Below are 15,704 nucleotides of genomic sequence, written 5' to 3' on the forward strand. Positions count from 1 at the left end.
AAAATGGACAAAAGTAAATTAAAATTAATATGCCAGCTATTTTATATTGGCCAGTCCAAGGAAAGGTTTTGGCCTTTAAATCTGGCAAGCTGTCCAGGTGTACATCGGAATACTGTTTGTCACTGGAAAAAAAAATTACACAATCCGAGGGACAAAACAGCTGGTTAACTAAGAGAGGGTGGAATAACGCAGAAGTATATTTAAAACATTCATTGTACATATAGGACATGGGGAAGGGCAGCTTAAGGAGCTGACTATGCACTAAAATACTGTTTGCGTCTGAAACTTACATATGCATAGTGAGTCACTGAAGAGCCTAGAACAATACACATGGGAGGGTAAACTGTGGCACCGTAGTGAATCGTACTGCTGTATTGCTTACTGGAATTTTCTAGTTTCTAAAATGAACTTATGTTGCATTTATCACTAGAAAGTGTAATTTATTAGTTTTAGCCTATTTCGTTCTTATCTTCTAATATTTTTCACATTATTAAAATACATGGCTTATGAAAGTTTGCTTAAAAGTAAATGTCATCTAAACTCCTCTCCTGTTATACAAAATGCTATAGGTTGTGTTCAAGTTAAAGCAGGTTTCTGTATTCTGGGCTGTGTAATGATTGGAAAACCCCAACAATTGTCATGAGTGTTAAGAAAACTAAAAGGAAAGCTTATTGACTTCATATTCCACCAAAGTTGCAACATCGTTTCCCCAGACTGCACATTATAAGAATTTTAGTCTCAAAGATTTTCTAAGGCCTCAAACCGCTCACAATGTGCAACAAGGCAATACACGCATACCACCGTTTCCATGAACAAACATTGCCTATTTCCTAAGCACCATCCATCATCATTAATAACTACTGAGTTCTTTCTATAGATAAGAATTGGTATTTGGAAAGAAACACAGCCATTGTCCCTTTCTTTCCGGCAATCTGCCATAAAGGTAGGGGATTAGTTCATATTTTATATATATATATTTATCATGATATATATTTGTATATTCCATATGATGTAGATTATGTATTTTGTATATTCAGGTTTCCATTTATTCAAGTTGCCAGTTTTCTGAGCCTTAGCCCCTCTAATCCTTTCTGCTTTGAGGTAGGAACTACTCCCATTTAACAGGTGAAAAGACAAAGACACACAAAGATTAAGTAATTTGCTTAAAATCACAAAGCTCATAGGAAGGCTGGGTCAGGAATGCAGTTCTACAGGTCTGCAAAGGCTGTGCTTTTAACCATCACATTATACAACCCCCACTCCACACACACACACACACACACACACACACACACACACACACACACACACACACATCCTTCCAGTAAACAACAAAAGGAAGGGCTATGGGCAGCAGGTAGCACAGTGATTCAGAGGAAAGCAATACCTAGAGCTGGAGAAGCAGAGGCGCCGCCGCGGAGAGAGTCACACTGGATTGGAATCTTGAAAGACAGAAATGCAGGATCAGGAAAGTGTAGTTCTAGGCAGAGGCATGTTCCCCTCCAGGGTACTAATATGGCACGGAGGTCCCTGGGTCCTCTTCTATAAAGGGCCGAGACAGACTGACTAACCCACAAGAATGAACCTGACAGTATTGTATGATTAGAATGAAATCTGAGCAATTCGAAGGAAGGGAAGCATTCTTTCTTTCTTATCATTACTGGCTCCCCTCTCCTGCTGTTCGGCAATAATTTTAAAAAGGAATAAGAAAAGAAAGAAATCTGTTCTTAAATAAAACCTAACAGGACAATGAACTACTTTAAAAAAAAAAAATTACAGCACTCACGGAAGAGGAAAATGTCTCTGGGTTAGGAAACTGGGCCAAACTTACAGAAATAATTGTGTCACGGGTGTGGAATTAAATTTCAATTTAGAAGTGGAGAAAAGCCATCAAGAGAAAAAAGTGACAAGGGAATAAAATGAACCAGACGAATTCATGAAGGAAGTGAATCAGTAGGTCTTTGGCTTTAACAGTTTACTCATGTTTGGAGTAAAAACATTTACTTATGTATTTTTTTTCCCTTAAAAAAAAAAAAAAAAAAAAAAAAAGGAAGGCAGGGAGGAGGGAGAAAAGGAAGGAAAGAAGGATGAAAAGTTTCATTTGCCCTTGGTTTTCCCCCAAACTATAATCATATATATGCGATGGGATATTTATTGTGAAATGCTTAGTAACAATTTACTAATAAGATGGGGAGAGGGATGATCTTTTACTTTAGTTCTTTATCCTCAAGGATCTAAAAAAACAAAAACCCATCGCTTTCTTCAGCCATCTGCTGCCTCCAGTTCTGCTCATCCTATTCTCTCTTAAACCTACTCTCACCAAGGTGGCCTGTGACTGACATGTTACTAAATCCCAGGCTCACTGATCAGGCCTCATCTAATCTGAAAGCTGCACTCACACAGCTCATCCTCTCTCACAGGCTCCCCGTCGTTTCTAGGACACCGCGCGCTCTGGGTTTTCCGACCTCGCCGGCTGCTCCTTCTCCGTGTCCTTTTCCTGACCTCTTAATGTTAGTGAGTCCCCAGGATTCAGTTCTTTTAATTCTAGATATACAGTCAGGTGACCCTTAGTGATCACATGTATTATTCTCTTGATTTTAAATACCATCCACAGGCAGCCAGCTCCCAATGATCAGTGTATTTCCACCCCAGCCCTCTTTCCTAAACTCCAGGCTCAAATATCCAATCACTGACTTGACATTGTCCCTTCAATGTCTAATGAGGATCATTTATTTAACATGCCCAAAACTGAGCTCCTAATACCCTCGACTCATCCTCACACCCACAGCCAAAAGTGAGAAAAAACTTACTTCACTCACAGATCTCCACTCTGAGTTTATGGCAACTCCATCCTTCCAGTTGCTCAGGCCTAAAATCTTGGAATTATCCTTAACTTTTCTCTCTCTCTGATGCCTCCCTTAAATCTGTCAGCAAAACTATTGGCTTTACCTTCGAAATATGCCTAGAATTTAACCACTTCACACCCCTTTCTCAGATATCACCCTCATCCAAAACACCATCATCTCCTACTTGGATGGCAGGAAAGCCTAACTGATCCCCTGGCTTACCCCTGCCCTTCACAGTCTGTTGTCAACACAGCAAGAGTGTTCCTTTTAAAACCCAAGACAGATCACGCCTCTTCTATGACAAAATCCCTGCAATGGCTCTCCATCTCTTATACCCAAAGCCACCATCATTCAATGGCACATAAGACCCTATGACATCTGTCTTTGCAACAATACCCACTCCTGCCCACCTCTCTAAGCCCCCGCCAACTATTTTTTTTCCTTCAATAACTCTGCTCCAGCCACCCTGATCTCTTCGCCTTTCCTCACTCTATATACTATGTAACTGACTTATGTATTATGTTTATTGTCATCCTCCCTTGACTTGTTAGCATGTAGATAGAATAAGTACTCTACAAGCTGGGAGTCTTTGCTTTGTACGCTGACATTTCCTAAGAGACTAGACAGTGAGAGGCATATAACAGGTGCTCGAACCAAAATTGCTTAATAATGAATGAATTTCTAGTCTCTTGGCAAACCACAGAGTCCAGCCACATCACTGGATTTGTTCCACTGAGAATCTTACTACATTCCTTCCTCTTAAAAATAGTCTATGCCATTTACCCATCCATTAATCATCCACTCAAAATAAATGTTAGCAACTATAATATGCCATGCACAGGCATCAGGGATAGAAGTAAAAGGCTGAGGCTTTGGTTTTACACAGGACAGAGAGACAAGAAATCATATAAAAATAATTCAGCCAGTTGACAGCTTCACAGAAGAACACCATCAAACTGACCAGGGCTGGAGAGGCAGGGGCCACCAGGAAAGCCTCTCCAGGAGATGCACTCCTTGGGTGGAGTTAGTTAGGGAGGAAGGTTGGTAGGGACTGCAGTGATGGCGAACCTATGACACACATGTCAGAGGTGACACGTGGACTCATTTTTTTGGTTGATTTTTCTTTGTTAAATGGCATTTAAATATGTAAAATAAATATCAAAAATATAAGTCTTTGTTTTACTATGGTTGCAAATATCAAAAAATTTCTATATGTGACATGGCACCAGAGTTAAGTTAGGGTTTTTCAAAATGCTGACACGCCAAGCTCAAAAGGTTCACCATCAAAGGACTAGGGAGAAAGAAGGAAGGAAGGGTCGTTCCAAGCAGAGGATACAGCTTGTCAAAGCACAGCCAGTCTATAGAAGCATGCAGCCGTGGGGAACCTCAGGCAACTCAGTGTGGCTACAGTCCACAGTGTGGAAGTCAGGGGATACGTGGAGGTAGAAGGGTCTCCTTCCACTCACACTGCATGGTTTGATTTAATCCTGAAGTTAAGGGGTAGCCACGCAAGTTTCCTTTTAGAAATATCTGGTAACAAGTAGTGTGGTAAAATGAAGCCTTTAGATAGACTACTTATAAGAGTAGGATTTTAATTAAGAGTTCGAAAACTGGAATAAATGGACTTAAAATAATTGGGCAATTATTATTATTTACCTTTTTTTTTTCAGAAGACACAAAAGAGGAGAAATTAAGAGAAAGACACTCAAAAAGTTTTAAACGCATCCTGATTCAACTGTTCATAAAGAAAACCACCATCAATGTCATTTTTTACTCCATGGGGAGCTCATAATGATAACCCAACAGAGGTTTCACACGCCAAAAAAAAAAAAAAAAAAATACTGAATCCATTCATCATCTCCCCACTCCCACTCTCTCTTGAACAGCTCATATTTTTCTTTCCAAAAGACATCAACACTCAATAGTTACTTGTCACTAGAGTTCCGGTAATCCTCCTGGCATTGCAACAGAAAATTGTTCTTTGTCCTAAAGCAAGGGGAAGGTATTGCCTGAATCACAGGAATGGTTACCTCAACCAACCATTTTACTCTGCGAGGGCACAAAAGCTCTTTCTCCATTGTCTACTTTCACAGCATGCCTTGCTAGCCAAGTCTTAGACATTAGTTTGGTTTGGAAGACCATTTTAGGCAATTGGAAAAGAACCAGAACTATCCCTGGCATTGATCCAGAACTGAACTTCCTTTTTGCAGGTAAATGAAAGCCACAGGTTCTCCGTTCTCCAGTTTCAATCACACTGCCTTAGAATTGGTTAGAGTGACTTTTACCTCTCCCCAGGTATTTATTCCAGAAGTGTAAAAGGAGAAATAGAGAGCTTAGGTACCAGAACCAAAGACCTATTTCTCTTTCAGGGTATCAACTGGAATTCAGAAAGTTGATGAAAAATCAAAGCACAAAACATTCTTGCCAACAATATCTGTGAGCGTGTGCGAGTGTGTGTGTGTGTGTGTGTGTGTGTGTGTGTAATTTACAAAGTCCAATCTACCTAAGAAAAGCAAGGAGGGAAAAATAAAAGGAAATCTAAACTGGAAGGAAAGCTAAATATGGCTCCAAGCACACAGAGCAAGGCTCATAAAATAGGTCTGAGAGTGTGTGTGTGTGTGTGTGTGTGTGTGTGTGAGTGTGAGTGTGTGTGTGCACATGTGCTTGAACAATTGGTTGTACATATACACAACTTGACTATATGTTATCTGCCTAACTTCTCTGTTATAAAATTATTTTATCAAACAAGCCGCAAATAGAACTAAAAGTCATTTTTTGAAGACATTTTGAAAATATTTACTGAACTTCCAAAAAAATGATACTAACCTTTTGGAACAAATTGTTGCTTTTGATGGTTGGATTCAAAATGTCTAATGCTGGCACATGACACTGCGAAGCTTGAAGTCTAAGCGCCCACTCTAAAATGTGTTCAAAGGGGTTTTCCTTCTGGGGTCCTCTCACTCAATTGTGAAGTGTTTGTCTATGAAGTTAAAAAAAAAATACTAGTTTCACAAGGATTGCCCAATTGTTATGAATTTAAATCTCTACCCTCTGGGCAGACTTTTTACAGAGAAAGAAGGAAAGCTTCTTATTATTTAGGTAATAAAAGGTTGTAGATCATTCTTTAAATCCTGTTGTTACTTTTCCTCTAAATAAGGATACATTTTTAACTCACAGGATTTCTTGGGGAGACGATGGAATCAAAATGGTTGTTTTTTGTTTCCCTAGGAATGATGACCTAAGGATACGGTACAATTCAAATATAACAAAGTATATATATGCATGTGTGTATGTATGTAAATATGTATGTGTGTATACACACATATTAAAAAATAAACAACAATCTGAAATTTGTGGTTTGGGGATTTCTTACTTCAAATAGCAAATCGGTTAAAAAAATATGTGACGCCTGATTTCCTTTTATACCACTTTAATTTTTTTACTTATTACTAAAAACAAAACAAAAAGCACACACAAAAGAACAAAACCCAATCCCTGATAGCTTCCTCTACTATGGTAATGATATCGAAAGCCATAATTTTTATAAACATATTTGATTCCAAATGGAAGTGGCAGCACTAGCAAGCTGGAAAATCAGCTTTATCTTGAATAAGAAAAGAGTTTGTTCATAAGGAAAAGACAAAAAGGACCTAAATTCAAACGAAAAAAAGTATTAGAGACTTAAGAAAATGTATTTGGTTTTCTCATCTGTTAAGTAAAAATAGTCATAGCACCTACCTCACAGGGTTGTCATGAGGATTAAATGAACTCATACAAGCAAAGCACTGAAAATAGTGTCTAGGCCCATATTGAGTGCTCAATAAATATCAGTGCTAATTATTAACAGTATTGGCAATGCCTCATGTGACTAAACCATCTTTTACTTTCTCAGAAGGGAAAGCAGTCTTAAAGGGATCATGATCTTGTGAAAATTTTGATAGCACTAGCAATGATAGCCCTATTTCACAGAGGGAGTGCACTAAAAAACTGCTCATGATTTTTCAAATTCAGAAGAGGTAATTACAGAGGAATCGGTGTTTCTGATTGGTGAAGGGAAGCTATCATCTAAAAAAGAGAGATAAGGCTTGTTCTGCATGTTCCAGAGAGTTGGACTTGAATTAGATGGTGAAAATTACAGAGGGAACTGTCTGCTCAGTACAAGACTCTCCAGCATCTGAAAAGGGAACCTTCATGTCCTGTTGGCGGGATTGTATTAAAATGGTACAGCCACTATGGGAAACAATATGAGGCTCCTCAAAAAATTAATGACCAGCAATCCTACTTTTAGGTATTAATATGAAGAAATCCAAAACACTAATTTGAAAAGACATATGCACCCCCTATTTCATTGCAGCATTATTTTCAATAGCCAACATATGGATTCAATCTAAGTGTCTAATGATAGACAAATGGGTAATATTCCATATATACAATGAAATATTACTAGGTCATAAAAAAGAATGAAATCTTGCCATTTGTGACAACGTGGATGGACCTAGAGCAGCCGTGGGCAAACTACGGCCCGCGGGCCGGATCCGGCCCATTTGAAATGAATAAAACTAAAAAAAAAATAAAGACCGTACCCTTTTATATAATGATGTTTACTTTAAATTTATATTAGTTCACACAAACACTCCATCCATGCTTTTGTTCCGGCCCTTCGGTCCAGTTTAAGAACCCACTGTGGCCCTCGAGTCAAAAAGTTTGCCCATCCCTGACCTAGAGGGTATTATGCTAAGTGAAGTAAGTCAGACACAGAACAGCAAATACCACATGATTTCACTTACATGTAGGATCTAAAAAACAAATGAACACGACAGAAACTCATAGATACAAAGGACATTTTGATGGGTAGTTCCATGGGAGGGTGACCTGGGTGAAAAGGGGGATGGGATTAAGATGTAAAAATTGCCAATTACACAAACAGTCACGGGGATGTAAAATAGAGGATAGGGAATATAGTCAATAATATTGTAATAACTATCTATGGTGTCAGTACCTATTGGAGTGATCACTTTGTAAGTTATATGAATGTCTAACCACTAGGCTATATATCTAAAACTAATATATAATATTGTATGTCAACTGTAATTGAAAAATGAAAACAAAAAGATTCTCCAACATCCAAAACACTCTCCCTTATAATAGGATAGGATGCCTTGAAGGGGAGAAAGTATAATGTTACTGTGTGTGAAAGCAGGAGTTTCATCAATAAAGGATGATCAAAGTTTCCTTATTGAATCCACATTATTGCTGTTGTGAAGATAACAACAACAACCACCACCACCACAATAATGATAGTTAACACTTCTACAGAACTTGCCCCAAATTACTGTAAAGAATTTATATATAGTGAGACCCATGTAATCCTTACCACCGTCATCCTTACCACAGCCACCTGGCTCCACAGTCTGTGTTCTTAACTACAATATACTGCCTACCTCCGTTTTGGAATGCTGAGCAAGTTACTTAACCTCTCTGTGCCTCTATTTCCTCATTTATAAAATGAGGACAATAATAGCACTTATCTCAGATGATAAAGAGTAAATGAAATATCACGTTTGTTTAGCACCTAGAACAGTGCCTGACATACAGCAAGTATTCTGCATATAACTTTTATATAAAGGTCATTTCAACTTTTAAGAACATTTTTTACGTGGACAAGAAGTTAGGGAAGGCATAAAGGACTGTCTTGGCTATAGTGAGCAATCTGACTCACTTTTTCTCCCCTTTTTTATTTTATAAAAATTTTTAAAAAATAAATTTCTTTTCTTTTTTAAAAAATCAAATAAGTGAAACTCAAGGCATGCTGATGTGGGACTGATTTTCTAACTAAACAAAATTAGCCATGAAAAGTAAGGGCAAAACTGCTAATGCAAAAGTTCCACAGTGAGATCAGATTCTCTGTATGCTTTGTCATGGCTCATTGAATGTAATCTCCCATAACCCACTGCTGACTTCTCTTACCATCCCCAAGACCCTGGCACTTCATTCAATTCCATTTTCAGCAGAATCCCTAATTGCTTCACACACGTAATACTTAACCAACTCCCAAACCTAGGTCATTCCAATCCACTTCTTTTGTACCTGCAATCTAACTGCAACCTGGCACCCAATACGGCCTCATCAACCTTCTCAAAGAGGCAACATTAAAACTTTATTTCACTCAAGCTTCCAAGTCTACTCTTGCTCCACCCTCAAATATTGTAGAATCCTCAATAATTGGAAAATAGAAGCATTCAGATACAAATTCTTTTCATATACTTTCCTCCACACTCCTAAAGTCCTGCAATAGCAAATCAATTCAAATTTGCTGATCTTTGCCTAGCTGTTCCATCTTCCATCCCTTTCCTGTCCTAAATAATAAAAATAAATTCTTTGAGATCTCCTTTTTAAGACCAACTTGTTCTTCTAGTCCCTGATGCTACCCAGAAAATGTAGGTGGACATCATCATCTGGTTGGTTTGTTGTCCTGGCTATTATTCCCGTCGCCCACCTCTCTCTTGGATCTTCAAACCTTTTCTACCCATCCATACACATGCCATACAACAAAATGTATCTCAATCCTGTTTCCCTCATAAGCCTTGACCCTTTCCCAATTTTACTGCCAGATATCTAAGAGTGGTATCTTGCTATAGGTATATAACTGGCTGAACTAATAAATGGAATCACTGGAAGGCAACCTGATACAGGTTATTCTTAATTATAATCAATCTTTTAAATATGCTTAACGGTTTTGACATCCAACAACTGCAAATTTAGTGACCATTAATTATTTTTCCCATTGTGTTTTAAACAAAAATAATAAAGGAAAATATGCCACAGACGTTTGCTATATATGACAAACTATACTGTAACTAAATGTTATGTGCTTTGGGACTTCTAGCACAAAGTTTACAGATTAGCGATATTAATACCCCCAAAAATGTTTTTTTGAAGGATAATTCTTGCATGATCTAAGTCCTTACATTGTGACTGTAGTTATGAACAATAACATAATAGTGTAAACTGTCTATATAAACTCTTAGAGACACATTTGATTTAAAACTTACTGCCTCTATAGAAAAAGGAGTTTACAGAAATAAAGGTTTCTCTACGTTTCTCTATCCAGGGATGGGAAGCCTTTTTTCTTCCAAGGGCCATTTGGATATTTATAACATCTTTCGGAGGCCATACAAAATTGTCAACTTAAAAATTAGCCTGTTGTATTTGGTCAAACATTTAATTAACTCACCCCGAATGCCTTGGCAGGGCCAGAACCAAATGATTTCGAGGGCCCAGCTCATGGGGCTGGACGTTCCCACCCCTGCCTATACCTTCAAGGAAATGATCTGGCAAAAAGACCTAAAATAGGAGAGAACATAAAGTATTTGACAAGCAACCAAGCCATTGAAGGTGGAGCACAGAAAACAAGGGGAGGAGAGGCAAGGGCAATTTCCCTGGGCCTCCGGGGCCAGAATCCATACATGTTGATAGCATGACACCAGGAAACAACTGCAAAGCTTTAAAGCTGGGAGAGGGAAGGGTCAGATTTGTAATTTTTCAAGAATTGCTCAGGTTGCTATATGGAAAATAAGTGGTTAGCCAACCAGAGCAAGGGTGAAAGGGACAACTGGGAATCAGAAGGCAGTTTCAGAAGCCTACGAGGGAAATATCCTAGATCAGGGTGGCAGTAGAGAAGAAAGAAGATTCTAGAAGAAAAAATCAGTAAGATTTGGGGAATGATTAGCTATGGGGGAAAGAAAGAAGAGAGATGTAAATGACATGTTGGTTTCCTGAATTTATATACATATATACATGAAATTGTGGAATAACACATCTTGCACAATATATACAGAATTATTGAAATTACCTACAGGAAGAAAAGATGAATTTTACATAGTAACAGACAGACTTTCAGTTTTTACTATATAGATATCTGTTTAAATATTGCTTACATATTTTTATAATCAGCACATTACTTCATCATTAAATTCACATGCAATAAAAAAATAAAAATAAAGCATTTGCCTGCCTGGAAAGGATAGAAAGAGTATTTTAAGGAGAAGGAACAATCTATCAGAAGGTACAAACACATGAAAGTGTGTGGCATATTTAAAGACTATCAAGTAGTCTAGTGTTTGCAGTAAGAAGGATGTGTATTGGGCAGGATGAACAGGGGATTAAAGCTTCTAAGAGTATGGCCAATTCATTAAAACAAAAACAAACAAAAAACACACCTTCTATGTTAAATTAAAGAAAGTATTCCTTAAACTGTAGGAAATGGGGAAGCATATAGTTTTTAAGCATGAGAGTGAAAAATCAAGTTCCTACTTTAGAAAGATCACATTAAAGGCAGCGTGAAGACTGGGCCGAAAGAAGATACGAAGATAGGCTGGCAGATCACTTCGGCCAGAATTTAAGCCCCATCAGTGGCAACAGAGATATAGAAAGGAAGAGATTCGAGTTTCATTTCAGAAGTAGACAGGACTTGGCGATTAAGCTGGATGTGATAAGGAAAAGGAAGAGTCAAGGATGTTTCCCATGGTTCCTAGTTTAGGAAATTAGATCGTGGTGACGTCATCAATTTAGGCAATTCAACAACAGGTTCAACAAGAAGACAATAGATGTTGCTTTAGAGAAGTTGAGATTAAAGTACCTCTGGAGCCAGGTCAAGGTGCCCAACAGGAAGTTAGATATATAAGTTTGAATTTGAAGAACAAGATCAGACATGGGTATTTGAATACTATTACCTAAAAGAGAAAATGTCAAGCCTCTGCACATGATCTTACCCTCGACGTAATTTCACTGAATTCTTGAGGCAACTGTTACAAGTTGACCAGTTCCATTTATTCTCATAGTTGTAAAAATTCCACATAATTGTTAAAGTCTCTGTAGGCAATAACTTTTAAAAGCCAGAGTTGCCAGATTTCCCCCCTTTGTCCCTTCCTTCCTTCCTTCCTTCCTTCCTTCTTTCCTTCCTTCCTTCCTTCCTTCCTTCCTTCCTTCCTTCCTTCCTTCCTTCCTTCCTTCCTTCCTTCCTTCCTTTCCTTCCTTCTTCCCTCCCTCCCTCCCTTCCTAGTTAAGGATGATATAAGAACTATAATATAAAACACTTTGTTATTAAATATTTTCATATTTTGTCTTAATTGTAAAAGGCAAAAAAAGGGAACATTTCACAATTCTACCTTTAACAAAACCTAAGTCAAATACTGATTTACCTACGTGACTCTCCACTGATTTTCAATTGCAAGTCATTGGCAATTACCTGACATCCCCAAGGCATTCAACTCCAGCTGTAGTTTTAACCACAGAGGTTCCTGAAACAATCCCACAGTCCTGTTGCTGCTCACTGTCAGAAATCCGAATCACACTGTACTTTTGTCTAACTGATGATGCCCTAGTTGGGTGGGAGGTGGAGAGGAAGGACCAATTGGCAAGGAAACAGCTGCTTCCTTCCTGAGCCAGGGGAAACTAGGAAGGTGACTGATGGGCAGAGCCAAAAAGCAGCCAAAAGTTGCTCTGGCTTCTTGTTGGCAACAATATCCACTGTGGCACAACTGGATATTTTAAAGCATATGAATGATAGAGTTTTATCTGCCTGGATGCTCTGCTGAAACTCAACAGGATTTCCCACACATTTTCTACACCTAAAAAGCATTTAAGTGTGCAATGGTTACAAAGAATCTGGCCTCAGTCTATGTGCAGTGGGCTAAGACTGCAAGGCACTGTTCCATTTAACTTTAGTATTATACCCAAGAGATTGCACTTTCTGGTAAAAAAAAATCATTTCTGTAGAGTAGTTATATTTGTACAACTTATTAGAAATACTATTAAATTTCATTTGGAAATATTTTCTTAAATGTTTACCTTTATGTTTAATTTTAAACGATTTGTTGCAAATGTTTATATTTTATTCTTTTATCAATTCCCATCCCATTCACTTCTGTACCCAGAAAATTGAATATCCAAGGATTCCTGAATAAAACAAGACAACCACTGGATTGATATAACTAACATATTTTAAAAATAGCGTAAATAGTAAGTTATTGTTCATCAAATAGAAATTAGCAATCACTAAAAATAACATTAAAAATTAGTGTGGGCATGAAGTATGGAATTTTAAAACATCAGTTTACTGCACTGATTAATTCAACATTTATATTTGCATCAGAACTTAATAATCCCATAAATAAATAGAGCTCTCAATTATTTTTTTTAAAAAAATCAAGGGATAACATATGTATTTAGACATATTAGCAGCGTAAAGATGTATGCTTCAACACACTTATTGGGAAAACGTCTGAAAATATTACTACACTGAAGTAATCCGCAGGAACCTGACATAAAAGTTCTCTAGAATACCAACAGTTCAGTTCAGTTCAGGAAATTCCAAAAAAGGAAAAAGGGTCAAATAGGAAATAGCCTCAAATTAATTGACAAAGTTCAGTGCTTGCTCCAACTTGATTTTTCTCTCCATTGCAAAAAAACAACAAAACAAAACAAAACAACCGAGTCTCGGGGATAGGAGGGTGAGTCAGTCACTTAGATGAAAGTTCATCTACTGGAATAAATGGAGAGGCCGCCTGGGCAGGTGACACCGGGGAGTCGGTGGTAGTGCTGGCTTTCGCTGGCGAGTTGCAGGACGATCCAGTACTGCTGCTGTTCCCATCCAGGGCGTCCGAAGACACACACACCCCCGGATCTGACAGCTGTGCGACGTCAGAAGACAGCATGCCCTGGAAAAATCTCTTTGGCGGATAATCAGTCTCCATTTCACATTTTCTTTTCAATGGTCCAAGAACACTTGGTCTAATGCAATTAATGGGGCTCTGGCTTCTTCGAGTCGTAAACCGGGTCGTTGGGCTGGGAATCGGGCTTGGAGGCAATCCATTGCTACTCACAAAACTTTGCAAGGATGGTGAAAAGCACTGCTTCCCGATTCCCCGGGTGGGAGATGGTGCCGGTGACACCGGAATGAAATCGATGCGCTTCGGGGAGGCGGATTTCTCCACGTCGTTGTCACTCAGGCTGAAACTTTCCTCCCAGGAGTGGCTGATCTGCATGGCGTTCTGCACCTCGCGCTCGTGGACGGTCTCTCGGTTGATCAAGTCCATACCCTCCTCCTGTTTGATCTGGTGCAATCGGCTGCTGTGCATGCGGACCGGGGAGGCTGGGAGCAGCAGGCCATGGCGGTTCGGGAACGTGGTGCTGTTGCGCCTGGCGCTCGGCGCCTCGGCCTGGAACACCGGCGAAGTGTCACTGAGGCCGTGGATCAGAGGGGCGCTATTAGACCTCCGGAGGGCCCCGCCGCCGCCGCTGCCGCCGCCCTCCGCCGGGCTCCCGCCCGTGCCCGGAGGCAGCTCCAGGTCTAGCTCCATCTTTTCCTGAGCCATGTCGGAGGCCAGGGAGGCGGGGCGGTGCTCAGTCAGAGAGCGAGGGCTCCCATTCCCCGCAGCCCAGGACCGCCGCAGGCGCCGCCGCCGCCGCCACTGCTGCCGCCACCGAGAATCTGTCAGCGGGCTCGGTCGTCTGCGCATGCGCCCCTCTTCGCGCAGGCGTCCTGCGCGCTCTCTCGCGGCGCCGGCTGAACGCGTCAGAGCTGCGCCGCAGCCCCAGGGAGCGGGGCGAAAAGTGGGTGGTTCCTATGCAAATAGCGACCGAGCACCAGCGCGCTTTTACATGTTGATAAAGTTACCGTCCTCCGGGGTGTATATTTATAAAATGAGAGCTCGGAGAGGCCTTGGTGACGCGGGGCTGTGGGAGGGCCCGCGCATTATCGTTAGGAATAGCCCCAAACTGAAAACAGTCCAAAGGTCCATAAGCACTCCCATGGATGAAGAAGACATTGTACAGCGGAATTCTTCACTCAACAACACGTGTGAATTACAGCACAATGTTGAATGGAGGAAATCAAACAGAAAAGAGTACAACTCTAGGACTCCGCTTTAATGCTATACAAGAACAGCTGACATCAACCTATGGAGGTCGAGGTTAAAATAAAAGAGGTTACCCTTGGGACTACCGACTGGAAGGAGCACAGGGAATGCTCCATATCACGGATCTGGCTCCCCGGGTGTATGCATATGCAAAAGCTTATTCAACTGAATACTTGAAATTTATATGCCTGATTGTATATGAAGTTAAACCTCAAAATGCTATTGATAGATAGAAAGAAAGAGAATGGGAACTTGGAATGTAAAAGAGGACTGAAAAGAATACGAATGTATTTCATTGGAAGAAATGCATTTTGTTCAAGCATTAACCATGAGCCTAATTTTAAATGGAATGCTAAACTTCTACATCTCTCTGACACATAACAGTACCAGGGAAAGAACGGCTACCTGGCCTGGACAGTAGAAAGAATGGAGACAGAAAAACGCGGGTACGTGTGTACGTACACACACACACACACACACACACACACACACACCCCTGTAGCTACATTTCACTGGGCCCCTAAACACCAATAGTCTCCCACAGCCTCACATAAGCCCTGGACACTTGTCCGAAGCCAGTTGCAGGTCACCAGCAGAACCATCAGCCCTCCTGGGTCCTGTTCCGACAGAGCCCTCAGCGAAGTTATTTCTAAGAAGGCGTGAAGGAAGGAAGGAAGCCCCTTTTATAGCCTTCGACTTTCTCAGCAGCCATCTTTGTGTTCATTAAAAAATGATTCTGCAGTATTTTCCTAGCATAATTCATTACATGGAACAGAGTTAAATGAACACCAAGCAGCTCAGTGGGAGCTGTTATTTTTACACATGGGGAGAATGAGTTTGTGTTTAAGGATATGATTTTGGCCACAAAGAAATTACTTTGTGATCACAATGGAAGAAAAACAGTGGATGATCTCTGAAACTGTTACCAACTATTCACTCC

At 39.9% G+C, this 15,704-nt stretch overlaps 1 protein-coding gene across 1 annotated transcript in view; it reads right to left on the reverse strand.

The window, feature by feature from the left end:
* The window catches only part of FAM122A (family with sequence similarity 122A), a 42,230-nt gene extending 27,864 nt beyond the window's left edge, over nucleotides 1-14,366 (reverse strand). The window contains exons 1-3 of the mRNA XM_036330913.1: nucleotides 12,696-14,366; nucleotides 10,081-10,190; nucleotides 5,673-5,826 (exon numbers count right to left, since the gene is read on the reverse strand). Of these exons, the coding sequence (XP_036186806.1) occupies nucleotides 13,367-14,365 (999 nt within the window). The 5' untranslated portion in view covers nucleotide 14,366 and the 3' untranslated portion in view covers nucleotides 5,673-5,826; nucleotides 10,081-10,190; nucleotides 12,696-13,366. The remainder of the gene's footprint in view (nucleotides 1-5,672; nucleotides 5,827-10,080; nucleotides 10,191-12,695) is intronic.
* Nucleotides 14,367-15,704: the final 1,338 nt, after the last annotated feature.

This window comes from Myotis myotis, unplaced genomic scaffold (genome assembly GCF_014108235.1).
Source record: "Myotis myotis isolate mMyoMyo1 unplaced genomic scaffold, mMyoMyo1.p scaffold_m19_p_12, whole genome shotgun sequence".
Classification (NCBI taxonomy): domain Eukaryota; kingdom Metazoa; phylum Chordata; class Mammalia; order Chiroptera; family Vespertilionidae; genus Myotis; species Myotis myotis.